We start from the raw sequence: 27326 nt of genomic DNA, 5'->3' as shown, positions 1-27326 counted from the left end.
GAGTGTGCATGTGTATGTGTATACCCACGCACAACTGTGTGATCACATGTTTCAATGTAAAAACAGCAATAAGTAGCAATTCTTAATTGAAATGACATTTAATATTTTGTTGACTATGTATTTGTATGTGTATATACCAATGTTCTGAATATTTTTCATATACCTTTGAGAACATGTCCATAAGCGTGAATGTCAAAGCTGCCACTTATAGGTGGAGAAGCTTCTTGAATTCTTTGAATACGAATCTTTGACTTCCCTGGCCAATTATTTCCTCTGTAAACAGACTCATTCTCTGTCTCATTTGTGATTACCTAATTTCCAAAATAAATATTGATAAAATGATTAAACCTACAAATGGTTAACATGATTTCTATTTCACCATGGTACAATCTTGTGACATGGCATAAATGAGCTTCAAGTATTCAGGATTTTTCAGAACATTAAGGAGAGTCACATAAATCAATACAGGCTGTGCATACACAGTTATAATAATGAGGCCAAAGTCAACTCAGTCATTTGTGCAGCAATCAGCTGGAACCACAGTAATACCTCATTAATTCAGAATGTACCCTCCATCATTCAAGGAACAAATATTTATTGAGCAGACACTCTGTTCAACGTACAAAGCCCATGACTATGGACAGCAAAGAAGCAGGAGATGCAATCTTGGCTATCAGAAAACTAAAAACCATTTTGAAGAAATAGCATATATGGACTTGACCAACAAGATAAAGAAGAATATGGCAGTGATTTATCCAGCCTTACTGAAGACTTTTTAAATACTGAGTGCCAATCAATTTGCAGAAGCAACACATTCTATAGAAATTATTAGATTGTAACTTTAATAGTGAAAATGGTATTCTCCCAATTCCAGTCAGTCCCTCAGTTCTCTGTCAATTTTATGGAATTTAAAATGATGCAGAAGTGAGTAAACATAAGTGCCAGATGACATATGCAGGAATGTTTATATCAACTTTATTCTTAAAGACCCTAAATGGAATATAATGTGAAAGTCCATCAACAGAACAGATAAATGGTGGTATGTTTATTCTATGAAATAATGAGCAACAATGAAAAACAAAGAACTGTAGCTAAATGTAACAAATGAATCTCTCAATATTGGCTAAAGGAAGCTAAATACAAAAAATTGCATTCTTATGGGTCCATTCATGTAAAGTTGAAAAACAGACAAAAGTATTTCATGGTGGTAAAAGTAAAAAAAATGGTTGTCTAGGTGTGAGGGGTTTGTAATCTAATGACAAGGAGGAGATAAAAGGAAACCTCTCAGGAAACTAATGACTTTCTTTATCTTGATTTGAATGGTGGTTCTGAGTGTATTTACTTGGTAAAAATTCATTGAGTTCATCAAATTTCAGGATACAAGATCAACACACAAAAACCAATTACATTTCTAAGCATAAATGATGGGCACGTGAAAAACAAAATTAAGAACATAAGACCACTTATAATTGCTTCCAGAAAAATGAAATACATATATATCTAATGAAACATGTTCTGAATCTGATCTGAAAATTGAAAAATTCTGGTAAAAGTAATAAAGTAGACCTATCTTAAATAAGCTGATTTTTCTTTTTTAGACAGCATATAGGGGCCTAAATCAATGAAAACATACTTTATGGACTGGAAGACTCGGCATAATTAAGGCACCAATTCTTATCAAAACAATTTATAGGCTTAAGGCAATGATTATCAAAATTCCAGCAAGACTTTGTGTAGACATAAACAAGCTTATTCTAAAATTTGTATGAAAAGGCACAGGAATTAGAATAGCTAAAGTACTTTTACAAAAGAAGAACAAAGTGGGAGAACACTTAATGTTAAGGTTTACTATATAGCTATAGTGTTCAGTGTGGTATTGGCAGAAGGATTAACATGTAGAAAATGGAACAGAATAGATAACCCAGAAATATAACCACACAAATATGGTCAACTGATTTTTTCATAAAATTACAAAAGTAATTAAGCAGAGCAAAGTTATATTTTCAATAAATTGTGCCAGAGCAAGTAGAGCCACAGCTGAAAAAATACTAAAATCATATTTTATATAAAAATTAAAATGAACCACGACCTTAAGTGTAAAATGCAAATCTACAAAATTTAAGAAAAATGTTTAGGACTTGAAACCAAACGCACCATTCATAAAAGAAAAAAAATTGTTAAAATTGCAAAATTGTCAAAACTAACAACTTTTGCACTATGAAAGTTCTTTAAGATGAAAAGAGAAAGTGTGGTCTGGGACAAAATTTTTGTTAACCACATATCTGACAAGGGCCCTGAATTTAGAATATAAAAAGGCCTTTAAAAATTCAACAATAATGAATAAACAATCCAATCAGAAAATGGGCAAAAGACATAAGCAAAATTTCACAGAAGATATATGGTGTTATGGTTTAGATATCAGGTGTCCCCCAAAAAGTCATGTGGGAAACGATGCAAGAACATTCAGAGGTGAAATGAATGAGTTATGAGAGCCTTAACTAATCAGTGAATTATTCCTCTGATAGGATTAACTGAGTGGTAACTGAAGGAAAATAGGGTGTGGCTGAAGGAGATGGGTCATTGGAGGCATGCCTTTGGGGTATATATTTTGTTTCTTTCTAGTGGAGCCTCTCTTTCTGCTTTCTGATCACCATGTGAGCTGCTTCCATCTGCCATACTCTTCTACCATGATATTCAGCCTTTCCTCGAGCCCCAAAGAATGGAGCTGGCTATCTATGGACTGAGACCTCTGAAACCATGAACCCTCAAATAAACTTTTCCTTCTCTAAAGTTGTTCTTGTCAGGTCATTTAGTCATAGCAGTGAAAAAATTGACTAAAACATATAAGCAATAGATAAGCCCATAAAAAAATGTTCATCATGAGCCATTGGGGAACATAACTTAAAACCAAAGTAACTTATAAGAATGACTAAAATTTTAAAAAATATATATATACACATATAGTGATAATAGCAAATGTTGACAAATTTGTGTAGAAGCTGGATCACTCATACATTGCTGGTGGCTAAAAGGGTAGCACAGAGATGCTTGTAATAGCACTGTTCTGGTGGTGGTAAGATGAATCTACACTTGTGATTAGGTTGCACAGAACTTACATACACACACACAAACACACACACATGCATGCAAATAAGCACATGAACAGCTGATAAAATCCGAATAAAGTTAATTAGTGGATTGTATCAATGTCAGTTTCCCAGTTGTCATATTGTGTTGTATTACACAAGAAGTTACCGTGATAGGAGGGATAGGTGAAGGTTATAGGAATATCTTTATATCATTTCTTACAACTGAATATGACTCTGCAATTATCTCAAAGTTAAAGTTTTTAAAACAATTCATGGATCTATACATTAAATATGTATGCACATAACTGCATTTATCTTTCATTTCTGATTTCTAGATATTACAATCACCAATTATCAGTTTTGCAAGGAATCTTGAAAAATGGGAGACTGTTGACATATATATTTGAGAACACAAAGCCCTGAGTAGAACACTAGAAAACATTTACAAGACATTTATCTTGAGGTTATTGAGACTAAAACATTGAGTCAGGATGGGGTAGAGGCAATTTTGGGGAATATTGATAGTTTTTCATTACCTTTAATCATAAAGTAGATAAATTAAAGTTTTCTGTGGCTCTCTAATTATAAGTTAATTATTTAAATGTTAATCTTGAGCTTATTTAATTTGTTGTAGGAAATAATATTAACTTATCATGTATTTTTACAGAAAATTAAACTTTAAAACGCTTATTACATTTGTAGTATTTAATACTGATCTTATAAATAGTTCAAGAAGTTCAAAACCTATTCAAATTATTTTGGAATCATGGAAGAGACCACAACTTTTCATTTTAAGTCAACAGGAAAATTCAACTTAAATCTGACTAACTTTGTTTCTTAAGGATATTTACCCTGTTTTCTTTACTCATGAATATTTCTTGAAATTGTTTTTCATGCTTAAAAGTTCAATGGTCTTGCTCAAGTAAAAAAAGTTTATAAATCGTTTATCTTTAAAATAATTGCCCATCTTATTAAAAGATATTCAGTTAAATATCAATAATTTTCAAAAATTAAAAAATTAACTACATGAAAAGAAATGATCATTAATTTGAAAATAGTAACTTATAAAATTACAGGCTTACCTGCCCAAAGCTCACAGCCATCAAGGGTATATTATGACTGCAATTATATGAAGTCATGGTAATAAAATACTGGATTGTCACAGTTGATCCATTTGTTTTGCTGTGATTCACCTGAAAGTGCTTAAAAAATATTCCTTTATCTGCTAATGCTGGAAGTCTTCTCTTTGGCATTTCTGAGCAATGTAAATAAACAAAGTGAATGGGAGATATATTGGAGTGTTTTATTTTTATTTTTTATTACCATATCTCATATGTATGAGTCAATTAACATGATTAGGTACATAAGGCTACTACTATCAAAAATAACTTTTTCATTTTTAGCTAATAATGTCAGTGTAAATAGGTGTTAGGAATGGCTCTCCCTCTTATAGCTGGTTCAAAGATATAACAAACAAAATAAAAATATTTGCCATAGTGTATTTATTGATAAGCAAAATAAGGACTATAAAACAAATTTTTACTTTAATGAGAAAGATAATTCATTAATAAGCAAAATCCAGGACTATACTGCTAATATTGCTATAATGAGAAAGTTTATATTAAGAATGAATTTATTCTCAGAAAAGGACAGATCACCTTGCCCTATTCGTTAAAAAACAGTTACACAATATTATTTATTTTATTTTATTTTGTTGTATATTTTTGTGGTGCTAGGGATCAAACCCAGGGCCTTGTGCATACTAAGAAAGCTCTCTACCACTGAGCAAAACCCTCAGTTCCTAAATCATAATATTATTGAGGTAAAAGAATCACAAATATTTAGAGAATAATATTCCTGTCCACACAGAATATAATAATAATATCCATAGTAAGATTTTATTATATGACAAATTTAGAAGACAACAGTAGATATAAAATGATAGAACATACCATCCAACATTGAGATTGTAGATGTCTGTCCAATGTATACTACATCCACGTAGAAGAACTGTGATTCTGATGCTTTTTGCAAACTAATCTTTTGAAGAGAAAAATCTGTTCCATCATATTTGGTTTGTATGAGGTCCAGAAGATCTATGCAAGTGTAAGTCCAGCTGAAATAATTAAATCAGTGTATAAATTATTAATAAAAATACACTGCAAAAGGCATTAAAATTTTTAGAGGATAAAAATTTTAAAAAGTAAAAGCCCCTCTGCCAAGATGTCCATTAAACATACTCATCAGCACAGAAAAGTCGGCAAAACAAGGAACATCAGGTAGAAGCTTACACCGGTAGTAAAAGATTTAATGTTAGACACAACTATAGGTTTTCTATCATTTGTAATCCTTGGCAGTAGTTACTGGAATATAAAGTAACATTCTGTAACAGTAGGTAAAGGGCAAACCTTGGCATAGAGAACTTTAACAAAAAACAAGACATAGAATAAAGTCAGCTATTTTACTTAAAATGTCAGATAAAATAGTAAATTCAGTGTTAAGAAGCAAAACTAGAACTTGACAGTACTTCCAGAAGAGCTCACTGGAGTATCATTGTCCATTATTTTAAGTTATAAAAAGGTGCCAAATCATTTAGAGGTATAAACAGTTTCACAGAATCTTTTAAATGTATATAAGAAAGATGAAGATTTTTTATTACATATTAATCTCACTGAAATTCCATACATTACAACAAAGCAAATTCAGCTATGAGAGTGTGTAACTAAGGGGTAAATACTATGTCCAAATAATTAAATACAGTTCAACACTAATCTTTGCATAAGAGATCACTGTAATTATTAACTGACTTGCTTATTAACTTCAATTTGGGCACCTTCTATTCTCATTACGTGTGTGGAGGGGTGTTCATAAACTTATGAGGTCTACCTCTAGTACGTCAAAACTTAAACCGTACCTATAAGTTTTAGAAAATTATATACAGACCTACATTAAGTTATAATGTTCTTTAAATTTAAAAACTGTACTGTTATGGTTTGGATATGAAATGTCCCCCAGAGGCTCATGTGTTGAAGGTTTGGTCCCTAGTACAGCAGTATTCAGAGGCAGGGCTTTGAGGAAATAATTGGATCATGAGGGCTCTGACCTCATCAATGGATTAATCCACTGAGGGATTCATAACTGAATGGACTATACAGAGGCGGTGGGAATGTAGGGAGTGGGACCTACCTGAAGAGAGTGGTCCTAGGGGGCTTGCCTTTGGGGGACTGTATTTTATCCCCTGCCCTTCTCCCTGCCCCTCTCTCCTCTCTGGAAGCCAACAGGTAAGTAACTTTCCTCTGCCACAACCTCTGCCATGATGTTCTGCTTCATCTCATGCCCAAAGCAATGGAGCCCATTGACTATGGACTGAAACTTCTAAAATTATAAATCCAACAAATCTTTCCTCCTTCAACTTATTTTTTTTCAGATATTCTGTCATAGCAACTCAGGACAAACTAACACAAGTGCTTATGGCCTCTAAGTAAGAATTCTACAACTAATTTTAGAATTCTTAAGTTTTAAAAATTAGTACTTAGAAAGTATGATATACTGAACAGAACCCTTTATAAAAAAAAAAGAGAGAAAGACTATGAAGGATAGTAAAACTTATGTGAATGTACATTGTGCCTTTATGGCTAGATAACGCCATTTAAAAAAAAAGAAAAGTAGCCTACTTTTTGAATTTTTTTTTAAAACTTGATTTACAACAGGAAGCATCACAGTTTACGAAAAGTTATAGAATGATGCTTGAGAAAAATGGCACTTTTAGCATTAATAATGTGCTGGCAAAAAATTAACACTAATACATTTACTCGATTTAGACAGACTATCTGACCTACATAAAAGCAGATCTAGAAATACCCATCAAGGAGCAAGACAGGTTTTACTTTGACTGACAATATCTTTAATGGCAGAACTCTACACTTTTTGAAAATCATGATACTATCACTTAAAGGTCTGTGACACTTAAGGCAAAGAAAACCCATCAGTTCCATCAAATGTGCATTTTCAAATGATTGCAGAGAAGAAAAATTGCAGGCTAAAAGGAGATACCTAGTTATTTGACATTTTATGTGATAACCTGCCTAACATGAAAGAATAAGATCTATAAAATCTTCCAAAATCATACTGCAGTGGAGGGGTAAAATATAAGTGGTGGGCATCAAAACTAAAATTGTGATTACATTGTTCAATTAGAGCATACAGAGAATTGTAGCAAAACATGTCTTCAGCAGTCACTTCAAGAAGGACTTCAGCTTCACAATGATCCACCATGGGATTTCTCATGATCTGAAGCACATTAGTCATGAAGCAGTGTTATGTACAACTTTCTGTTTGTGGACTTCCAATATTCCTTGCCTGCTACGCCACCTCTGGCATTGCTTCTGTGACTACTACCAGAGGGCAGTTGCAGCATCTCCTGAGTTAAAAATTAAACCACAGAATCGCAAAAGTATCCCCTTTCATTTCATTCATTCCAGAAGCCAACATTGGTCCCAATTTATATAGTGGTTTAAACTGTGTAGTGGACTCAAAGGCATGTATTTGTGTACTGAGGGATCAACACCTTTTCAATACTATTTTCATTCATTCTCTCTCTGTCTCTCTCAATCCCTCTCTTGGACAAATGTATAAAAAAATGCCCAAAGCATGCAAAAGAGCCACAGGCTGTTTAATCACATGCAATTTGGGGACTAAAGTTGAATATCTTACATATTTGTTCAAAAAGATGTCCTTCTTTTGTCCCAGGGGTGGAGGGGAGGAAATTAGATTGGATGGCTTATTTTAAGTTTTCATGAAAAAACACAACTCAAGAGTGTCCTACATCTTTCTCAGTGACCAGCTTCCTGTATCTTTGTGCAAACACTGTCCACAGCATGAAAGGAGCTTGTGCAGGGCTCTCTCTTCTTGGACAAGTTCTGCCACTTCTGGTTCTACCCATCCAACATCAGTGTCTGGTGAACTTTCTGTCTTTGTATAACAAGTAATTTTCTTTTTTACATCCTGTGGGACATGTATAGATTTTTTTCCTGGGGCAAAACAAAAATCATCTTTTTAATGTTTAGTTCTAGAATCTAAGGAATATTAGTGTTAGGATTTGTGTGCTTCCTGAATAATTCTTTGAAACTCTTACTGACCTTATGAAAGATTTTTCTCTCTAACAAATGGATCTGATACCCACATTTTAACTATGACTTCTTCCCTCATGGATAAAGAGAATTGGACAACTGTATTTAAACTTTGTCCACAATTGTCTTCAGTTTATATATTAATCAGAGTTTCTAAAGGGCAGTAAGTTCATATACTCAGGATATGATGCCAGCAATGTATACTCAAATATGATGCTTTATTGAAAACTGAAACAAACAAATGATGACCTCCCTTCTTTCCTTAACATAAAATCATTCCACTTCTACAGGATGGACAGTTATAACCTGGCAAAGCTACTTTAAAACTTAAAGGCTTTTTAAGTTCCACTGGGACACAGGCAGGGCTGTAACTAAGGGCACCTGTATCTAGTCCTAATGACTTTGACTGGCTCCTATATGATCCTATCCACTCATCTAGTCCCATTTCTGTTACTGCCCAGTGAATGCATCTTGTTTCCTCCTGAAGGAGCCAAGAGACCTAATGCCACTGCAGCATTCAGGGCCCCATCCTCTTCATCTCTATTCCACCCCTTTCTCAGTTCATGGTAAACCCATCTAAAATAGTTTTTAAAACCTTTAACAAACAAGGTTCTCTTTCCAGTCTAATCTATTTTAGTGAATTTTAGGGTATACTCATTTCTACCACTGTAAATAAAAAGTTTGTCACTGCCTTTTGAAAGTAGTGTTGGGTTCATGTAGAAAGCAGGATGCTTTAAACTGTAGAAACGGACAGCATCTTCTTCATCCATAATCTTTTCCCAGAAATTAATTTCTCCATCCATCACCTGTGATTATTCTCCTCCTTATCATCTTGACTTCAAAAATATTCTTGTCTTAGTTATATTTTGTTTATAGTTAGCATTTGGTTCTATTTTCAACTTTGGGCCATTTTCTCTCCGCCTATCTGACTGTTAAGAAAGGGCACTGGTTCTGCCTCATGCATGTTCCAAAGATGACAGTTGTGCGTTATCAGAGACTTATGCTTAGGATGAAAATAAAATAATGCTCTCCATGTACCTTAAAAAGATAGCAACTTAAATGGCATGTATTAAAGAATGATACAAAATGTAAATGTACAGATCTATACTAAATAAAGATATTGATATACCTATCACAAAAAAAGACAAATCTTTTCAAGATACAGAAATCATATCATGGTTACTTTAGTGACATAAATTTTATGTGAAAGAAAAATTTCTAAAGTTGCGGAAAGGAAATTTTCTATATCTTTTTTGGAGTGATAGTTACATGAGTATATATGTTTGTTAAAACTCACAGAACTGTCACTTTAAAAAAGTAAATTTGGTTTATGTAAGTTATATTTCAACATTTCTAAAATTTATGGGAATTATTTTGTGAAATAGAAAGTGTATGTGTCTTCATTTTTATTTGTATTATAAATGGATTTTTGCATATATTTGCATGGAGAAATATAGTCAGAACTGACATTAATTTTAAGCTACAGCAATTAATTTTTAAAAACTCAAAGCATAATTATACAGAACTAACTGCTTGAGTTTATGACAATTGTGGTCATTGAAATCATTGTCTAGGCTCATTCAGAAACTTCCTTTATAATTCCTATTTGCATTTCTACATGTTTAATTTTTTTCAAAACAAGCATTACTTCAAAATATCTTTTCTCCCTTTATCTTGTATTTTCATCAAAACATTCTATTTACTCTGCTGCCACATAGCAAGCACTTTTTTCCCCCAGTGACTGAAGTCCATAAACAAAATTCTGATAAGCTAATCTCTTTCTACCATCTTTCCATAGCTGAGAACACAATTGAATTTAATATATGATTTAAATTCTAAAGTTTAAATTGTTTTGTATTATTTTACTACTGGGGATTGATCAGGGTGCTTTAGCACTGTGGTACATCCCCAGCCCTTTTTTAGATTTTGAGACAGGGTTTTGCTAAAAGTTGCTGGGGCTGGCTTGGAACTTGCAATCCTCCTTTTCAATCTCGAGTCACTGGGCTTACAGACATGCACCACCATGACAGCTTTGTTTTGTTTTTCAAATGGTCATATGGGATGATAATGATAATGACATTAAGCCACTTTTCATTTTCATAATCTACACATTTCTTTCCGACACATCTATTTCTGTTAGGAAGCACATGTAGAGAACAGAATTGTAAGTTAGATCCATGCGCACATGATTTTCCCTCCCTCCAAATAAAACAAAACAAGAAAGGAGTTTATCTTTGTAAAAAAAAACACATAAACATATGCTATAGTAATAAGTTTTCAAATTCATAGTGCAACTTACTTGTTTCCATAAGCAAAGTTATATGTGAATTTTATATCAGCACTTCTAGTAATCTTGCCATTGTCGTGGTACTGAAATTTTAGACCAATATAATTTTCCAGGAATCCTTTGTAGGCTAAACATAACTGAAAAATACAGCAAGAAGTCAGCAGTACTATCTTCAATTTGCTTTGTAACAATTCAAATTAACTCAATCCAATTAAATAAATCTTTATTGAACCTTTTCCATATGCACTATACAGAGAAAGGAATTCAGAGAAAGGAATGATTAATTTTAGCCAGTTAGCTGTAGGAGAATAATTGGGAAATATTTTATAAACAAGGAAGTGAGGTTGACATGACCTAACAACTAATGATTAATTCTTTACTGTTTTCTTAGATATGATTTCCTTTAAAAATGGAAACAGTTCACTCCCTGTGCAGGCGAGCTATCTACTAACTAAACTGTTCACTAAACTTAAAAGTCACCGCATGCGAAGAGAGGTAAATATTCAGGTGGATTAATCAGGACATGAATGCATTTTAATATTAAGAGACAGAGATGAATGCAAAATGCAAATTAAAAACTTGTTTTAATGGTCCAAAATTTCTTAATCATGCGAGATATTTTAAGAACATAGAACATTGGACTTTTTGTCACATTCGAAAATTTTAAAACAAGAGAAAGCAAAAAGTTATGTTTGCTAGTTTTTAAATAACCATACTAAAATGGCCATCTCTTTAATTCATGATTTTCTTTCATGTTTCCCCAACTAAACACTCAAGATTAGCCAATAGTGACTGTTCATTTGTTTTTTCCTAATTGATAAAGAAAAATGGAGAATGTTATACATTTTAATTGTTTTAGTATTCAAAGGGTGTGTAAATCGTGTCTTCTAAGATTATGAGATAAAGCAGATTACATAATACATGGTGATACACACACACACACACACACACATATATATATTTTTTTTAGAATTGCCATAAGAGGAATCACTAAAGCACCCAGAATATGAAGCACCCAGAATGTGAACTACAGCACCTGTTCATCATGACATGATTCCATATGACAAGCACTTTTCCTTGTCTTAAAATTTTATGAAATTTTATTACCAAGGTATTTTTCAGATTCAATTAGCATATCATTTTGTTGAGCATACCTGATTATAAGGAAATAATAAAATGTCTCCATATGGTAATCCGTTAAGTTTAACATCTGCCGAGTCAAAAAGAACAGCTGGGTTTTTCAGGGAATAACGACCACAGTAAGCATCAGTTTCAGCTGTCTTCTGCCCTCTATTAATACGTTCCTACAAAAACAATAACATTTCAAATGAAAACATGATTTATTGTCTTGTTTTTCTCCCACCATCCCCAAACAATTGTTCAAGGTTCAACACTGTTCTCAAATAATTCTAACTTGAAATGTTCCCTCCCTTCCTAAAAGTTCTAAAGCTCCCCTTCTGATCCATAACCATTTAATCCTTGTACCTATATTTGATTATTTCTTAAGGCCTATCTTTTGTATATTATGAGCTGATCTTTCTTATATTATGAGCTGATCAAGAATATTTATTCATTCCTTTTATGATTGTGTATTCAGTGTTTACTATATGGCAAGTTTTTCTTTGCTTTCTATTTAATCTTCAAAAAATTTAAGTGATGAGAAACAATATTCCTGTATATAGGAGCCATCAGTTTAGAACAAAGGAATCAGGGATTATACTATGAAGGCTGAACAGAGGCATGAAACCCATATAAAAGAATCAAAAAAAAAAAAACTGACTCAGAGTAAGTAACAAGTGAGTGAAGACCAAAGTCATCAGGAATTCTTCAAATGGATAAATGAGTTGGGGGTCTTCAGAGGGAGGATAAAATAAGTGCAAAAAGCAGAGGAAGAGAGGTAAAGAGGCCTGTTATTGGAAGATGTAGGTAGGTAAGGTTGGGTTGAACAAAGAAATGAGTATTAGGATAGTGATGGGAGATACAATAGGAAAGGAGTGAATGTAAAATTACTTGTGCAGTCCTCATGGCCATTAGTACCACATTCAGACTCACATGTGTTTATTAAGTTGAACAGGTTGCCAATTAAATGGAAAGGTTTTCTATTTTTCCTCACTAATAAATCTCCTCTTGCAAAGTAATAATATATTAAGAATTCATAGTACGTCTAGAGTGTTATAAATTAACTATATGTTTCTTATTCTTAAAATATTTTCTTGGAACAAGTGCATATCTATCTGATTTGCTGATTTTGCTCACTTTCTGTTCATTAAGTAAATTTATGAAGGTGGAAATGGAGCTTTCAGAAATGAATTATTTTATCATGTGAGAAGATGTTAGAACAGATCTTACCAATAAATACATAACAAAAATTGTTTTTACAATTTGACTTTGAATAATAAAAGAATCAAAGCTAGTTCAAAAGGAAATAATAAAATTCCAAATATTCATATGAATTCTTATTTGATAAGATTCAAAGTTAATTAAACAGTCCATACCAGGTCAAAATCAGTTTCATAGTCTCTGAAGTATTTTACAACAAATCCTTCTTCAAAATGTGCAATTTGTGGTGGGCATTTAGTGCTAACCATTTCTTCCACTGCTACCTGAAACTAAATGAACAATATGTGCTATAATAACTTCTTTTTCATGAAGTCTTAGAACATAAGTAATACTGCTATTAATTCTACTAATTAGTTCTAAGAGAATACTTTTATAATTCCCATGTTAGCCATAATTATGAGATAATTATCTAAATAATTTTGTTAATGTGACATTTTAGTGTCCAATAATTTTTCAAAAGTTTTATTTTAGAATAAAATAGTTATACACAACTGGCTACTGTTACCATAGTTATAAGTCAAATATGTTTTAAAGAGAACAAGGAAAAAAACCTTTAATTATCAATTAATAATTAAACCAATTCTAAATAAAAGACTTACCCAAATGTCTCAAAATTAACTCAAAAAGCTAGATACTCCAATACAATCCATTTAAAAAAAAGATTCATGTACTATAAGCCTATATTGAAGATATAAAATAATAAATAATACTGGATTATAAAGAAATTGGTACATTTGGGAGTCCCCTATTATTTCTACATCGATATCTCTGGCAAAGCACAGAAATAATTGTTGTTTACAAATAAGAGGGCCCAAACCAGACAGGGTGGCACTCGTCTGTGATCCCAGCAGCTTGGGAGGCTGAAGAAAGAGGATGGCAAATTCCAGACCAGCTTCAGCAACTTAGTGGGACCCTAAGCAACTTAGCAAAACCTGTCTCAAAATAAAAAATAAAAATGCACTGGAAGTGTTGCTCAGTGGTTAAGCACCACTGTGTTCAATCCCTAATGCCAAAAAAAAAAAAAAAAAAAGAATTAAGGATTTGAGGCTGGAGATGTACTCAGTGGTAGAATACTTCCCTACTGTGAGTGGGGCCCTGGGGTTTGATGCCTAGCTTGTGCGCGCTCTCTCTCTCTCTCTCTCTCTCTCTCTCTCTCCTCTCTTTCTCTCTCTCTCTCTCTCTCTCTCTCACACACACAAACACACACACACACACACATACACACATCAAAAAAAAAAAAAAAAAAGGATTAGGGGCTCGAGATAATGTATATTGTCTAATCATCAAACAAATTATGATTTATACACAGGCAGTTGTCAAAATGCAGTAAACATAGCATTCTTTCTCTAAGAAAAGATGCCCCACATGCAGACATCTTAAGTCCTATTAACACAGACCCAAGAACTCCCCTTTCCTTCCTCTGTCTTCATGATGTCTCCTTCTTTCTCTCCTCACTGTGGGTTGGCTCCAACCCACCATGCCAAGTAGGAGAATATATTACTACTCTTTAAACTTTTTTTAAATAAAAGATTAACAATTAGATGATTTTCTATGTGATAAAATAACAAGAGATCTAAACTTTATCATTAAGTTTTTTTACTATACTCTATCTCTCAAGGATTTTCTGACTTTTACATGATGGATTACAGTTGGATTTTGAATGAGGATGAATGCTGGTGTGGGTACAAGGACAGAGAGCCTGTACTTGAAAGCAAAGGAAGATTCTAGGTAACTTTGAGAAATGCCTTGTCCCAGAAAAAGGGGTGGTTCTGCTCAATTGTCTCCATGGCCCATTTTAGACAAAAATGTTCACAATATATAAATCTTAGTAAGCTGATGAACTGCTAAAATGATGGGTGTAAATTTTGGAAGTAATGTCTCTTTTCTCATTTGTCTATCAATGATTGGTGAACACCATGAGAGGGTACTGGGAAAAAGCATGGTAGGAATATTCCTGGAGCATACTTGAACTTCTGATGACCCTGGAGTAAGAGGCACAGAGGCAATCCCATCCCAGTTCAGTGTGAATGTCTCCAAACTGGGTTTCCCTTTGGTTTGTTCTGTAATATCCAGTGTGACATTATTCCCTTCGAGTACTTCATAACCAAGCAGATCAAAGTCTCCTGAAATGAGGTACCAAACAATTTAAAGAGTTAGTAATATACCAAATATCTATAGTAGATATTCAAATATGACCAAATTGTTTTTATTTGGAGTCCCATTAATATGAAATAAGGATAAATGGGGAAAAAAAAAGTAGAAGCAGATCCTTAAACTTGAGATTTATTCATAGCAGAAATAGCAAAACAGTGAAGTGCTATCTACCAAAGTTCCCTTTATGTGACTTAAAAAGAAATATTATAAGACACACAGAAAGATACAACTGGGTACATGCAGTAAAGATCAATAATCAGGAGGATATTCAAAAAATTGTTTTAATTCTGTGCCAATGCCATTATTTTAATATACAGGGCTTGACTGGGCTATTTTCTTTGGGTATCAATAGAACAGAAAGATGATTTCCAAACACCAGCCCGGACCTCTGAGACTTGTTTAGACAATGTCACGTTGAGAGAAACAAGACCTTGTCCTCAGAGCTTTCTGCTCTTTGAAAGGATACTGTACTAGTCAAATCCCGTTGATCTTCTTTATTGGGTAAAGATTCAGAATAGATGTCATGGGATTAAAACCATATTTCTTAAGGTGACTGCTGAAGTTCCAAAATTTCTCTCTGATCTATATAAATAGATCAACAAGGATAGCCATATCTTCATTTATATGGTATTTTGAACAACTAACTTTTTAAAAATTTTCAGAGCTTCAATTCATATTAAACAAAATTCTTCATCTTCCATTCAACAATCAAATAAACAATTTCATAAAATAAGACATAAACATCGAGGTAACATTTTACTTTTATGAATTGGAAAATAAACACACAGGAACCTACTTTATAGGCTTAGCTATACCAAGTAGCTGAATTGCTTACTAACTTTAATTGAAAACAGACTATCTACCTCAATATCATCAAAAATATCATGTATAAAACATTAATATGAGGTCAAAAGCTATTACTTGAAAATATTTTAAAAAGGTTGAGAGATCAAATTATTTTGCATTAAACCCAGGTGAATTGATTTTCTTTTATAACAACAGGACTCCTCAAGGATATTAATATTCTAATGAGTTCTGTCAGTCTTCAAGGGGTCTGGTATGAAATTTTCCCTTATGAATTAAACCACATAATCCTTTCTTCTGGCAAGATTTGGTCAGACTAATGTCTCCTGAATGATATGGATTTACTTAAATTTCATTTTTAGAATTAATATTTTTGCTGATTGTAAAAAGTATGATATTATAGCAATGAGTGCATTTGCAGTGGATATATACAGTACATGTCTCCTGCATTGTAGTTGTACATTTTTTGAAATAAAACTAAAATTTAAATTAATATAGAAAAAAATTTACCATTTAATTTCCATTTCTCCTGTCATTGATCAAGGCTATGACTCTATTTTCCTTTATCATTTTATGAAACTTTTACCTTTCACAGTGGAGTTGCACAAGATGCCAATTTGTTTCCTGGTGAAGCACAAAATGAAATACAAGCTCACCTCTAGTTGATACAAAGGTTATTGTGTAGATAAAGCTCTGGAGATTTCTTGTTCTTATTACTTGAACTGTATCTGGTTTTATAGACCAGAGGTCATTCAAAGCTGATTGCATTAGAAAGCCAGAAGCATCAGCAGGTAACAAGACTTTTGGATGAATTTAAAAAAAGAAAAAAGAAAAAAAAAAAAGCAGATGAGTTGAAATCTTTCTGGTCTAAAGCAAACAAAATATATTTTATACTTTTTTTAAAGCAGCCATACTTTGTACTATGTGAGTTATCACTTAGAGAAATTAAGCTCTGAAATTGATTCAAGTTCAACAGTATTGACTTTTTAATTGGTTTGTGATGCCTTTGAGACCAGAGATCATATTTTACTATTTTAATATTCCCATAGTAATAAGTATGTATTTTGCAAACAGTGTGCACTCATCAATATTTATCAGTTGAAATAATTAACAAAAATGGCAAAAAATTTTAGAATTTATTATCAAATATAGAAATGTTATTATTAACCAATAAATTAGGGTTTCATATGTCTAGCACTTAATTTGGAAAGTTGAAAGACATGTTTACGTCACTATAAGGATGAATTTAATCTTCATTTCTGAATTTACACCAATGAGTCACAGATAAATAAAATCCTTATATGCATTTAGATATACATTTATAATTGTCCTTATAAAATTATCGTATACACCATAAAGTTGTTTATATTGGTGTCATTTTCTGTCCCCATCTGAAGGCTTTTCTTCATGATTTATTTTTCTTGTTTCTCTAGCATATTATTAAAACTATATTTTCCAAACAGTAGCACAGGACTAGAGCAAATACTTTATAGCTACATCTATATGTAAAAAGAAGCAACATCACCCTTATATTTATAACTTACCAGTTTTTTCCATGTTATATATCAATCTATATTGGTGAAATGAACAAGAATTAGCTCCCACACATGGGCTGGTGACTGTGATCTCCTGGACTTCATTAGTTGCATTAGTTGTTTCCCAGTTTTCCAATGATATAACCTATTTTTCATTTTGAAAAAACAAATCTTTAATCTGTGAAAAAATACACTTTAAAAGTATTGTAATTCAGCTTTTTAATGCCTCTTTTTTACTCCATTCTACTGCAAACGAGTAAATGGTATTATAGACTATTTAAAAACCAGTTTTATAATAAAAGTGGGTTTTAAGAGATATTCCAAACTGAAGCTCAATAATTATTCATAATTGCATTCCCCTAAAACAACATCTTACCTCTTGATATTAATACACAACAGAGCCTCTGTCTTTGGATATTTTTATATTTTTTGTGGGGCTGATTGAATCCAGGGCCTCCTGTACTAGGCAAGCACTCTATCACCCCCAGCCCTGAGAATTTATTTTTGGTAAGTGAATCATCACAGCAAACCTGTACTTCCTGGGTGATTGTCGACTGGGATTTGATAACTTGTTCTTCATTTATTGAATCTCCTGTTTGTTGTTCAGTATAGACATTTCTAAACTGGTATAGTCCAACATCAACAAAAGCACTCAATCTATACTCCTGAAGCAAGATTTCAATATAATATCTGGAAAATAAAGTAACTAATGAAAATTATATTTTTCCCCAGAATGGTAGTCATGAAATTTTTTTCAATGAATAAAATATCAACATCTATAAAACCTATTAAATGACTTTTATTGCGTAAAAGCCACACTTATACAATATGTTAAAATATTAAAACAGTAAACATTTCAAACAGTTTGATAAAATATAACTAATTATGTAAGATATCTGCATTAGTAGAGAGTTATTCCCATTCATGACTGATTCTTTTAACTTAGTCAATGAATATTTATTGAAGAAGATAGCATCTCCTATCCCAAGGACCTTAAACAAAATATCACTGTAAGTTATGATATGAAATACAATACAGAGGATATGTATAAGTTAAAGATTTTTATATGGCCAAGAAAATGACAAGCAGGCTTAGAAATACTGTACATTTTGTAACTAAGATGTTATGTGCCATGGATGAAAGCCTTTGCAAATATGGTTTTGATTCAAATATCCCCTAAAGGTTCATATGTTAAAGACTTGGTCACCAGCTGTGACACTATTGGAGATGGTGGAACCTAAAGGATATGAGACCTAGTGGCATGCCCATGAAGTATATACTGTGACTCTGGCTCCTTCCCTCACACTATATATACATCCCCCTGAGCCATGAGGTGAACAGGCTTTCTCTTTCACATACTCCCTGCCATCATGTAGCATGTCACCACATTCCCAAACAACAGGGACTAGCAACTTCTGAAATCATAAACCAAAATAAACCTTCCCTCCCTATAAGTTAATTATCTCAGGTATTTGTCCCAGTCCCACTCTCACATTTCTGAAAGTTAGCTCCATTTGTATCTTGGGGAATAAAATAGTACCTCAGGAAATTTTTACTGATTAAACTGACAATAGCCCTCCAACAAGATGGGTGGGATTCACACCTTGTGTTTGGAATTCTTGACTCCCTAAGAACTCCTACTCATTGTCTGATTCTATCCAGGATAAGGCATTCACTGATCAGCTGTTAGAGATGAGTGCAAAACTGCTGTGTCCTCATCTAAATCTCTAGAAATGTCACTATTACCAGATCATATCACACAACAGGTATTCTTGTATATGAAGAATAAGCATCCAGTTTGTGGGAGGCTGAAGGAGGGACATTTATCTTATGTCTAGGATGATGGAACCCTAGATATTCCCCCTGATACAACTGGTATTGGAGAATTACATTGGGCTTTTGGCTGCCTTAGGAGCCTTTTCACCAACTCTTCAGAATCTAGCACTTTGGAGACATTATTAATCTTCACAAAAGTCTCATGTAAGTATTATTCTTTCTTCAAATGAATAACAGATACCAAGAGAATCTTATGGATTTAAAGGTTTTTTTCTTAATTAGTAACTAAGCATCCAAAGCACAATAAAGAACTAAACAGACACCTCTCAAAAGAATAAATATGAATGGACAAGAAACATGAAAAACATTCAATATCCCAAGCAATCAGGGAAATACAAATCAAAACTACATTGATATTTTTACCTCAATCCAATTAGAATGGCAATCATCAAGAATACAACTAATAATAAATGTTGTCAAGGACGTGGGGAAAAAGGTACACTATACTTTGTTGGTGGGATTGCAAATTAATACGACCACTATGAAAAGCAGCAAGGAGATTTCTCAAGAAACTAGGAGTGGAACCACCCTATGCCTCCACTATACCACTCCTTGGTTTTATCCTAAAGAACTAAATTTTTTTTAAAAAAAAATAAAAATCTGCATACTATAGTGATACAGACACATTTATGTTTATAGCAACACAATTCACAATATCCAAGTATGGAACCAGCCCAGGTACCTAACAACAAATGAATAAAGAAAATGTGGTATATATACACAATGGAGTTTTACTCAACCATAAAGAGGAATGAAATGATGGCATTTGCTGGAAAGTCAATGGAACTGGAGAACATCATTCTAAGTGAAATAATACCATACTCAGAAAGTCAAGAATTGTGTTTTCTCTTATATGCAGAAGCTAGAGCAAAATAAAGGACAAAAGTGTGGGGGAGGAATCACATGAAAATAGAAGGGAGATCATTAAAGTGGAGGAAGAAGACTGAAAGGGAGAGAGGAGGACAGGAAAAAAGGAGGAACTGCAGATTGAAATTGACCAAATTGTGTCATGTGGAATATGAATACACCCCAATGAATTCCACCTTTATGTATACCTATAAAGTACCAATTTATAAAAGCTATAAATAAACAGAAGGAAGACAAGTACAATAGAAGAAGGGGAATAGGGGAAGGGAAGAAAGGAAGAAAAGATGAAGAACTAGGGACTGAAGTGGAGTAAATTATATTCCATGAATGAATAATTATGTCAAAATGAATCCTAATATTATGTATAACTATAATACACTAATAAAAACACTTTTAAAAATTGACCAAAAAACATGCACTTAGATGGAATTATATTATCTGAGCAGAATGAACAGTAACATAAACTGCCTTTGGAAAGTCTCTGGGAAAATGAAGTGTATTTCTTCATCCCTTAAATCTAGGCTTGGTCATTTTCTTTGGTCAAAGGAATAAAAGCAAATATGACAAAAGCAGAGTATTGAAAAGTGTGTGTGTGATAGTAATTGCTATCTTTATTGCTGGGAACCCATCCACCCACATGACAAGCCTGGGTTAGGCTCCTGGAAGATATGAAACCATGTAGGATGAGATGCTCCACATATCTCAGTTCCAATCATGCCATCTGAGATGTATAAATGGAAGTGAGATCATCCTAGATCATCAATCCCCAAATAAACAGGGAAGGAACAAATGAACTGCCCAGCCAATGACAAAATTGTGTGAAATAATAAACATTTATTATTTGAAGCTACTAGTCTGGAGTGGTTTGCTATGCAGTAAAACCTAACAGATACATATGTTAAACCTAAAGCCAACATCATTCTAAACAGAGAAAATTGAAAGCATTCCCTCTAAAAACTGGAACAAGACAGAATGTCCTATTTCACCACTTCTATTCAACATAGTCCTTGAAACTCTATCCCAAGCAATTAGGCAAAAGAAAGGAATTAAAGGATATGAATAGGAAAAGAAGAGCTCAAACAACCCCTATTTGCCAATGATATGATCCTTTATTTAGAAGGCCCAAAAAACTCCACCAGAAAACTTCTAGAACAAATTCAAAAAAGTAGCAGGATATAAAACTGACACCCATAAATCAACTGTATTCCTATACACCAATGATGAATCAACTGACAGAGAAATTAGGGAAACTATCCCAATCACAGTAGCATCAAAAAAAAAAAAAAAAAAAAAAACAACTTGGGACTCAATCTAACAAAAGAAGTAAAAGACCTCCACAATGAAAACTACAGAACACTATAGAAAGAAATGGAAGAAGATCATAGAAGATGGAGGGATCTCCCATGTTCTTGGATAGGCAGAATTAATATTGTCAAAAGAGCCATACTACAAAAGTGCTATACAGATTTAATGTAATTCCTGTTAAATTCCAATGATGCTCTTCACAGAAATAGAAAAAGTAGTCATGAAATTAACAGGATTAAATTAAATTTCAAATTTACCTGGTTAGCTAAATGTCAGTATTCTTGAAAATATAGAAACAAACTTTAATAAAATTATAAAGAATGACCAATTTAAATTAAAGTAATGAACTATCATGTCCACCAACAAAAACAAAAGATTTAAAAATATAAGCTTACATTTTTAAAACATCACACAATCACTTAACAGCAAGAAAAACACCTTACTCTTTTCCTTTCTGAAGATGAATATCATCTGATCTTTGTGTTGGACTGGAAAAATAACTGTTGGCATTGGCAGAATGATATGCAATCCTCACCTTATACCAAGAAGACAGAGATAAAGAGGAGAATTTTTGAGTAAATTTTAAACATTTAATTATCATTATCAGTACAGTAATCCTGACGTTTTTCTTCTAAGAACTATTATCTCTGACAACATGGAGTTTTTAAAAGTTATGAAAGCTCATTTCATCATTCCACCCTTCACTAATCAACACCACTACACCGAGGGTACTGCACAGATCATGGTTTTCCATAATTAGCACTGTAATGGACGATAAGAGGAAACTCTGGGGAATGTGTTATTATTAAATAATCACTCTTTTGCTCTGTGTAGACCTTTCAAAGATTTGTTTGAAATTATATCAGTAGAGGTAGCCCTGATACCAAAGATTGCTAAATGGATCTATATAGTAGAGTGAGAGGACTTTGGGCTTCCCACTAATGTCATTTTTGGAGTAAGCATGCCCTACCTTGTCTTCTGGAAGTCCAGTTTGGCTGAAATAAATGGCATAACGGTCATCACCTTTGATGTAGAATCTATAAACATCAGAATCTGGAGCCACCAAAAATCCACTGAAGCGTGCAACAAATGTGTCTTGTTTCATGGGCCACGCATAGGAAGCTGAATCCACCCAACTGGCACCCATGTACCCTGGTGTATTTTCATTGTATTCAAGGACCTCCTCAAGATGTACTGGCCGGCTGTTATTCCATACCTCAAGTTTTAGACCTCTCCCACCTAAATATAATGAAACAAAAAGAGCCATTCATCAGAGTCATGATTCAATGTCTTGATGGCCTTATATGTGGGTGGTGGTTATAGATGTCCTATGTCAATTAACATTTTTAGACCACGTGTAAAACCAAATCAATTCCATGTTCCCCTACAAGTACCTGTTCCCAGGAGACAGAGTGCTATTAGGAAAATCTATAGTTTGTCTAATAGTACATTATTTAACTGGGCCTCCATTACCACCATGTTAAATTAGAATAATAATATTACTTGAATGGTTTCCACTGGGGATTTTATATGCTATCTATGTAAAAAATATCTGTCACTTAAGAACATAAAGATAACGATGCATAATACTTAGTTACTTATGATATGACTAATGTTGTTTTATATAGTGAAGTCTCAAAACTTCATAATTTAAACTTTTTCATTACAAAATCTTTGCCCTGTTTATTCTAACAAATGCCTTACAAAGTCATTAATCAAGGAATAGAGATTGTTGGCTATAAGATTTCTCTCAGCATTTGTTTTTCTGGGTATTTTTCTTCCTTTTTTTTTTAACACTGCTTTTGTGCTAAGATTTCATTCTCTCTTAGATAGAATCAGAGAATACTCTCAATAAAGTGTACCTACACTTGCCAGTACAAATTCCATGATGGAGTTTTTCTGAATCAGAAATTTGCTACCACATCTTTTTCTTTTTTCCTTAAAATGTAACAACTGTTGTGCTCATGCCTTCTTTCAGCAGCCTTAAGTTGTTTGAATCTGGAAAATAATGGCTACTTCTGTTGAGTCACATTTGGATGGAGAAAAGCTTGAGCACTTAACCTCCTTCCTATAGCATCAGAAAGATACATACAACTTTCTCTAAAGTTACCAATTACGAACATCAAAAATATCTTCTTAAACTGGTGACTTTTTTCAAATATTCAAAACAAAGTGGTTTAAGAGTTTGGTAAACTCTTAATCAGACAAATTCTTTATTAGGCTTCATATACCAACAATGACACAACTATAAATAGATTTCAATGTGTGCACAATGTGATACATGTCCTGCTCAAACACATGCATGGCACGCCAGTGGAATTGTGTAGCTGTGAAGGCCATGCACTGCAATGGGAAAGTCTGAAAAGAATTTTGAGTTACATTTCTTTCATCTGTTTTCATTCCCAAATCATTCTAGACAAGTAGGAATTTAACCTTTGCTATTTTTTTTTCACCAGGAAAAGGCATTTTTAAAATTTTCATGAAGACTATGAAATAAAGGCACCATTACACTCTATCAAGAGAAATGCTCCTTTTAGTAGGGTGTCAAGAAGAACCAGACTGAGTTCATCTCCACAGGTGTGGCTTTGATGCAGCTGTTTTAATACAAATGTTTCCTAATGCAGAAAATATAAATTTAAAAATTCACTGCCACTTCTATTTCCTACCACTCCGACACTTGACACAGTTCTGTTGGAGTAGAGGATTCAACATGTGACACAGTTCTATTGAAAGATCATCCTCCCTCTTGGGGGCCATAGGCATGGCATGTCTCCATGTGCAGTTGCTTTTAACACTAATAATCAATATATCCTTAGATTCAGATTATAGAGAACGCTAGGGAGATTTCATGGTGCTGGGGAACAACATACAATAAAGTTTAATATTAATACTTAGATGAAATGATAAATAAGCAATTATGATTTACTCAAATTTGTAGGGAGCCTGTGATTTATTTTAGTATACAAATTCTCTAAAAGTTATATATAAGTATGTGAGAGTATCCTCTGAGCTTTGATGTGGTGTTTGGTTTTCATTGCTTTCTTAGTGTTTATGATTAAGTTTAAGGATATTTTTCCCACTTACTAAATAAATAGGTTAATCATAGGTACAATTTGTATTCTTCCTATGTCTAGTTAGAGTTTTAGTCCGTCATTGAGTACATGAAATAGAATGAATATTAACTATAAGCTGATTCCTCTATTCTCTGTTAGTAATAACAAAAAACATTCCACTGTTAATAACTAACATTAGAGTTCTTGGAAGGAACTACAGAAGCTTAATGTCGTATTCTTTCAGGGAAATTTAAACGAAACGGAGCCTGGTGCCCTTTACCTTGCTGGGAACTGTTTTTCTTTTTAAGCTGTCATACAGTAAAAACATGTTCATGAATAAGATCATTAATTATACTCTTGAAGATTTTTTACTTTAACATTTCCTTGTATTAACCATGGAATAATGTAATCAATACCAAAGAAAAAACATACAAAAAGACTCTGTGAACAATAAAGATTCAGACTCAGACTCAGAACACTTGGTGTCACTGTGTGCTGTTTCTCCACCGTGCCAACGCCTCTCATTCACCTGGGACCCGACTGCTGCTAGGGCTGGATCCCGGCAATTTACATTTATTATAATTCTCAGCACAAATTCTAAAGAGTTCAAATAATATTTTGACTAAGCTGTATGTCGATAATATTCTTTTACGGCAAATATAGAAATGGTCAGTCTCTCTTATGATAACTTACCAGGATATACAGTTTTGAGAATGGGAGGTTTGGGGGATGTCTTGCAGTATATACTATTCTCTGTGACATTCAGAATATCACAGGCTTGACCTATGCAGAAGCAAAATGCAGAACTGTTACAAATGAACCTTCAAAATGCATATCACATCAGCCTATCTTGAACTATATTTTTCAATTAAAATCAAATTTGCATAAGCAAGTGGCAAAATCGGGACCCTTCATTTCCTTCACATATTCTACACTAAAGCTATCATTAATTATTTGTTATACTTCCACAAAAGGAAAATTTTTCTGGCAAAATATTGCCAAGTATGAGATAGAAAATTCCAGTTTCTGAGAAAAGTAATATGAAAAACTCAATAAAACTTGTCTTTGTAAAAGTGAAGACTTATTTTGTTCCTCAGAGAAAAGCTGCAGAATGTCCATGATGTCCAGAATTTGTAAAGGCAGGTGATCCCTGGTCTCTTAGGTAGGAAAAAATAGTGGTTTAATCTAAGTTCTTAAAATGAAAACAACAGGGAAAATAATTTTGAAATGGTATTTTCACAGTAAGACTGCATCCCAAACAAGGGTCTAAAAAATTATAACTTCTACACAAACGCAGTTAGAAGAGTCTGTTTTCAGATCTCCATGTTTGCCTCATGAGGATCAACCCTCAGTATTTACTAGAATAACAATTAGCATTCACAAAACGCAAAGACAAAGAAAACGAAGAGAGATAGCTTTGTCAGTTTCTGTTTGGTGTCCTGAAAAAGGTAAACTTTTGATGCTTTTACTATTTGAATGGTTTTGAGGATGCAAGAAAATTAATCTAGAAAACAGTGAATTTAAACAATATATTAAACCCACAGTCCATTTTATTGGAAGCTAAGGAAACATCCCTAAAAGGATCACTATCTTTAAAAAATTATTGAGGATTCCAAATCTCAAATCTGGTTGTTATATTAATGATAATGATAAATAATAGAAATCTGACATCCTCTTGGTACATCAACTGTGTCCTAGTCAAAAATAGGCATAATATCAGATAAGAAAGCATATTAAATAAATTATGATTATTTTATACCCTGATTTTAATATTGAAAAAATAAAATTTGATCCAAATAATGGGTTATATGAATGTCAAAATCTTATGTTTTAATATTTGGGCAGGTGATCAAAAAGGATTCATGCGGACTAGAAGCTATTGTGCATGTATTAGAAGTTGCTTTATATCTGTTTCTCTTCTCTTCTGAAATCACATTTTGGCTGGCTCATAAGAAGATTTCTTAAGAAGTATAAAATATCTGAGCAAGAAGACTATAAGAAGAAAAGTGTGTGTGCCCAGTTACAAAAGCAAGCATCCTGTCCCCTGCCTATCAAGGGAAGTGATGTCCTATGACTCATTGGAAAGGGCACTACTATGATATTCATCTCAACCTCCCTTTTCAGCTACATAGTTCATTATCTCTAAAAAGATCCAGAACAGGCACATAAAAGTGATGCATACCTAGAGAACCAAGTCCTATATGCATTTGTAAACAGATAACACATTAATGAATGCTCTTTCTAAGAGCATGTATCATGCATAACTACTAATGCACAGATGCCACAGTATATGAAAAAAGTATGAGCAGAAAATCACAAAAGACTAATTAAAATTTCCCCATAATTAGCTAACTCTTTGGAAGTAACAACAGTTCAAGGGCAATTAGCTAACTCTTTGGAAGTAACAACAGTTCAAGGGCATTTAAGAGTTTATTAAACAGAGAGTAGGTAGGTGTATTCTTAACTGTGGTGGGGAATTTGTGGATGGCAGCAATGATGCTGCCACAGATGCCTACCGGAGTCACCCTCAGAAATAAATCTCCAGTGAGAGTTGCAAGGAGTGGTCCTCTTGAGAAAATAGCAGAGGGGAGAGCATCGAGCCCAAAACCAAATGCTACGTGAATACCCCCAGCTTCAAATGAGAGACAATTGACTATTATTCTTCTTACAAATTATAAAAGAATAGGCAGGATTTGTTCTTTTAAATTAGTATTGTAAGCATCATGAAAAATACCTCCAACTAGAACTTTCACTGGGAGATCTGTCTGGTCAAAGAACCTCCCACTTATTGTTAGTGTGGTGCCGCCTCCAATGCTTCCTTTTGAAGGTGAAACTGAAATGACTTCTGGGGGAGAAAATCACATTAAATATCACATGTCAGGAACATCACACATAATCCCAAATCCTTCATTTTAAAAAAGATTTCT

The 27326-nt window shown here is 33.3% G+C and overlaps 1 protein-coding gene across 1 annotated transcript in view; it reads right to left on the bottom strand.

The window, feature by feature from the left end:
* Positions 1-27326, bottom strand: part of PKHD1L1 (PKHD1 like 1) — a 144597-nt gene that overhangs the window by 92538 nt on the left and 24733 nt on the right. The window contains exons 11-24 of the mRNA XM_079130920.1: positions 27134-27244; positions 25093-25182; positions 22317-22585; positions 21790-21881; positions 17869-18028; positions 17348-17483; positions 16460-16603; positions 14811-14968; positions 13001-13114; positions 11660-11809; positions 10518-10642; positions 5042-5205; positions 4172-4344; positions 164-311 (exon numbers count right to left, since the gene is read on the bottom strand). Coding sequence (XP_078987046.1) covers positions 164-311; positions 4172-4344; positions 5042-5205; positions 10518-10642; positions 11660-11809; positions 13001-13114; positions 14811-14968; positions 16460-16603; positions 17348-17483; positions 17869-18028; positions 21790-21881; positions 22317-22585; positions 25093-25182; positions 27134-27244 — 2034 coding nt within the window. The remainder of the gene's footprint in view (positions 1-163; positions 312-4171; positions 4345-5041; positions 5206-10517; positions 10643-11659; positions 11810-13000; positions 13115-14810; positions 14969-16459; positions 16604-17347; positions 17484-17868; positions 18029-21789; positions 21882-22316; positions 22586-25092; positions 25183-27133; positions 27245-27326) is intronic.

Source organism: Sciurus vulgaris, assembly GCF_902686455.1.
Source record: "Sciurus vulgaris genome assembly, chromosome: 1".
NCBI classification, from domain to species: domain Eukaryota; kingdom Metazoa; phylum Chordata; class Mammalia; order Rodentia; family Sciuridae; genus Sciurus; species Sciurus vulgaris.
Note: the sequence above shows the minus strand (reverse complement) of the source record. Positions and strands in the feature narration are given on the sequence as shown.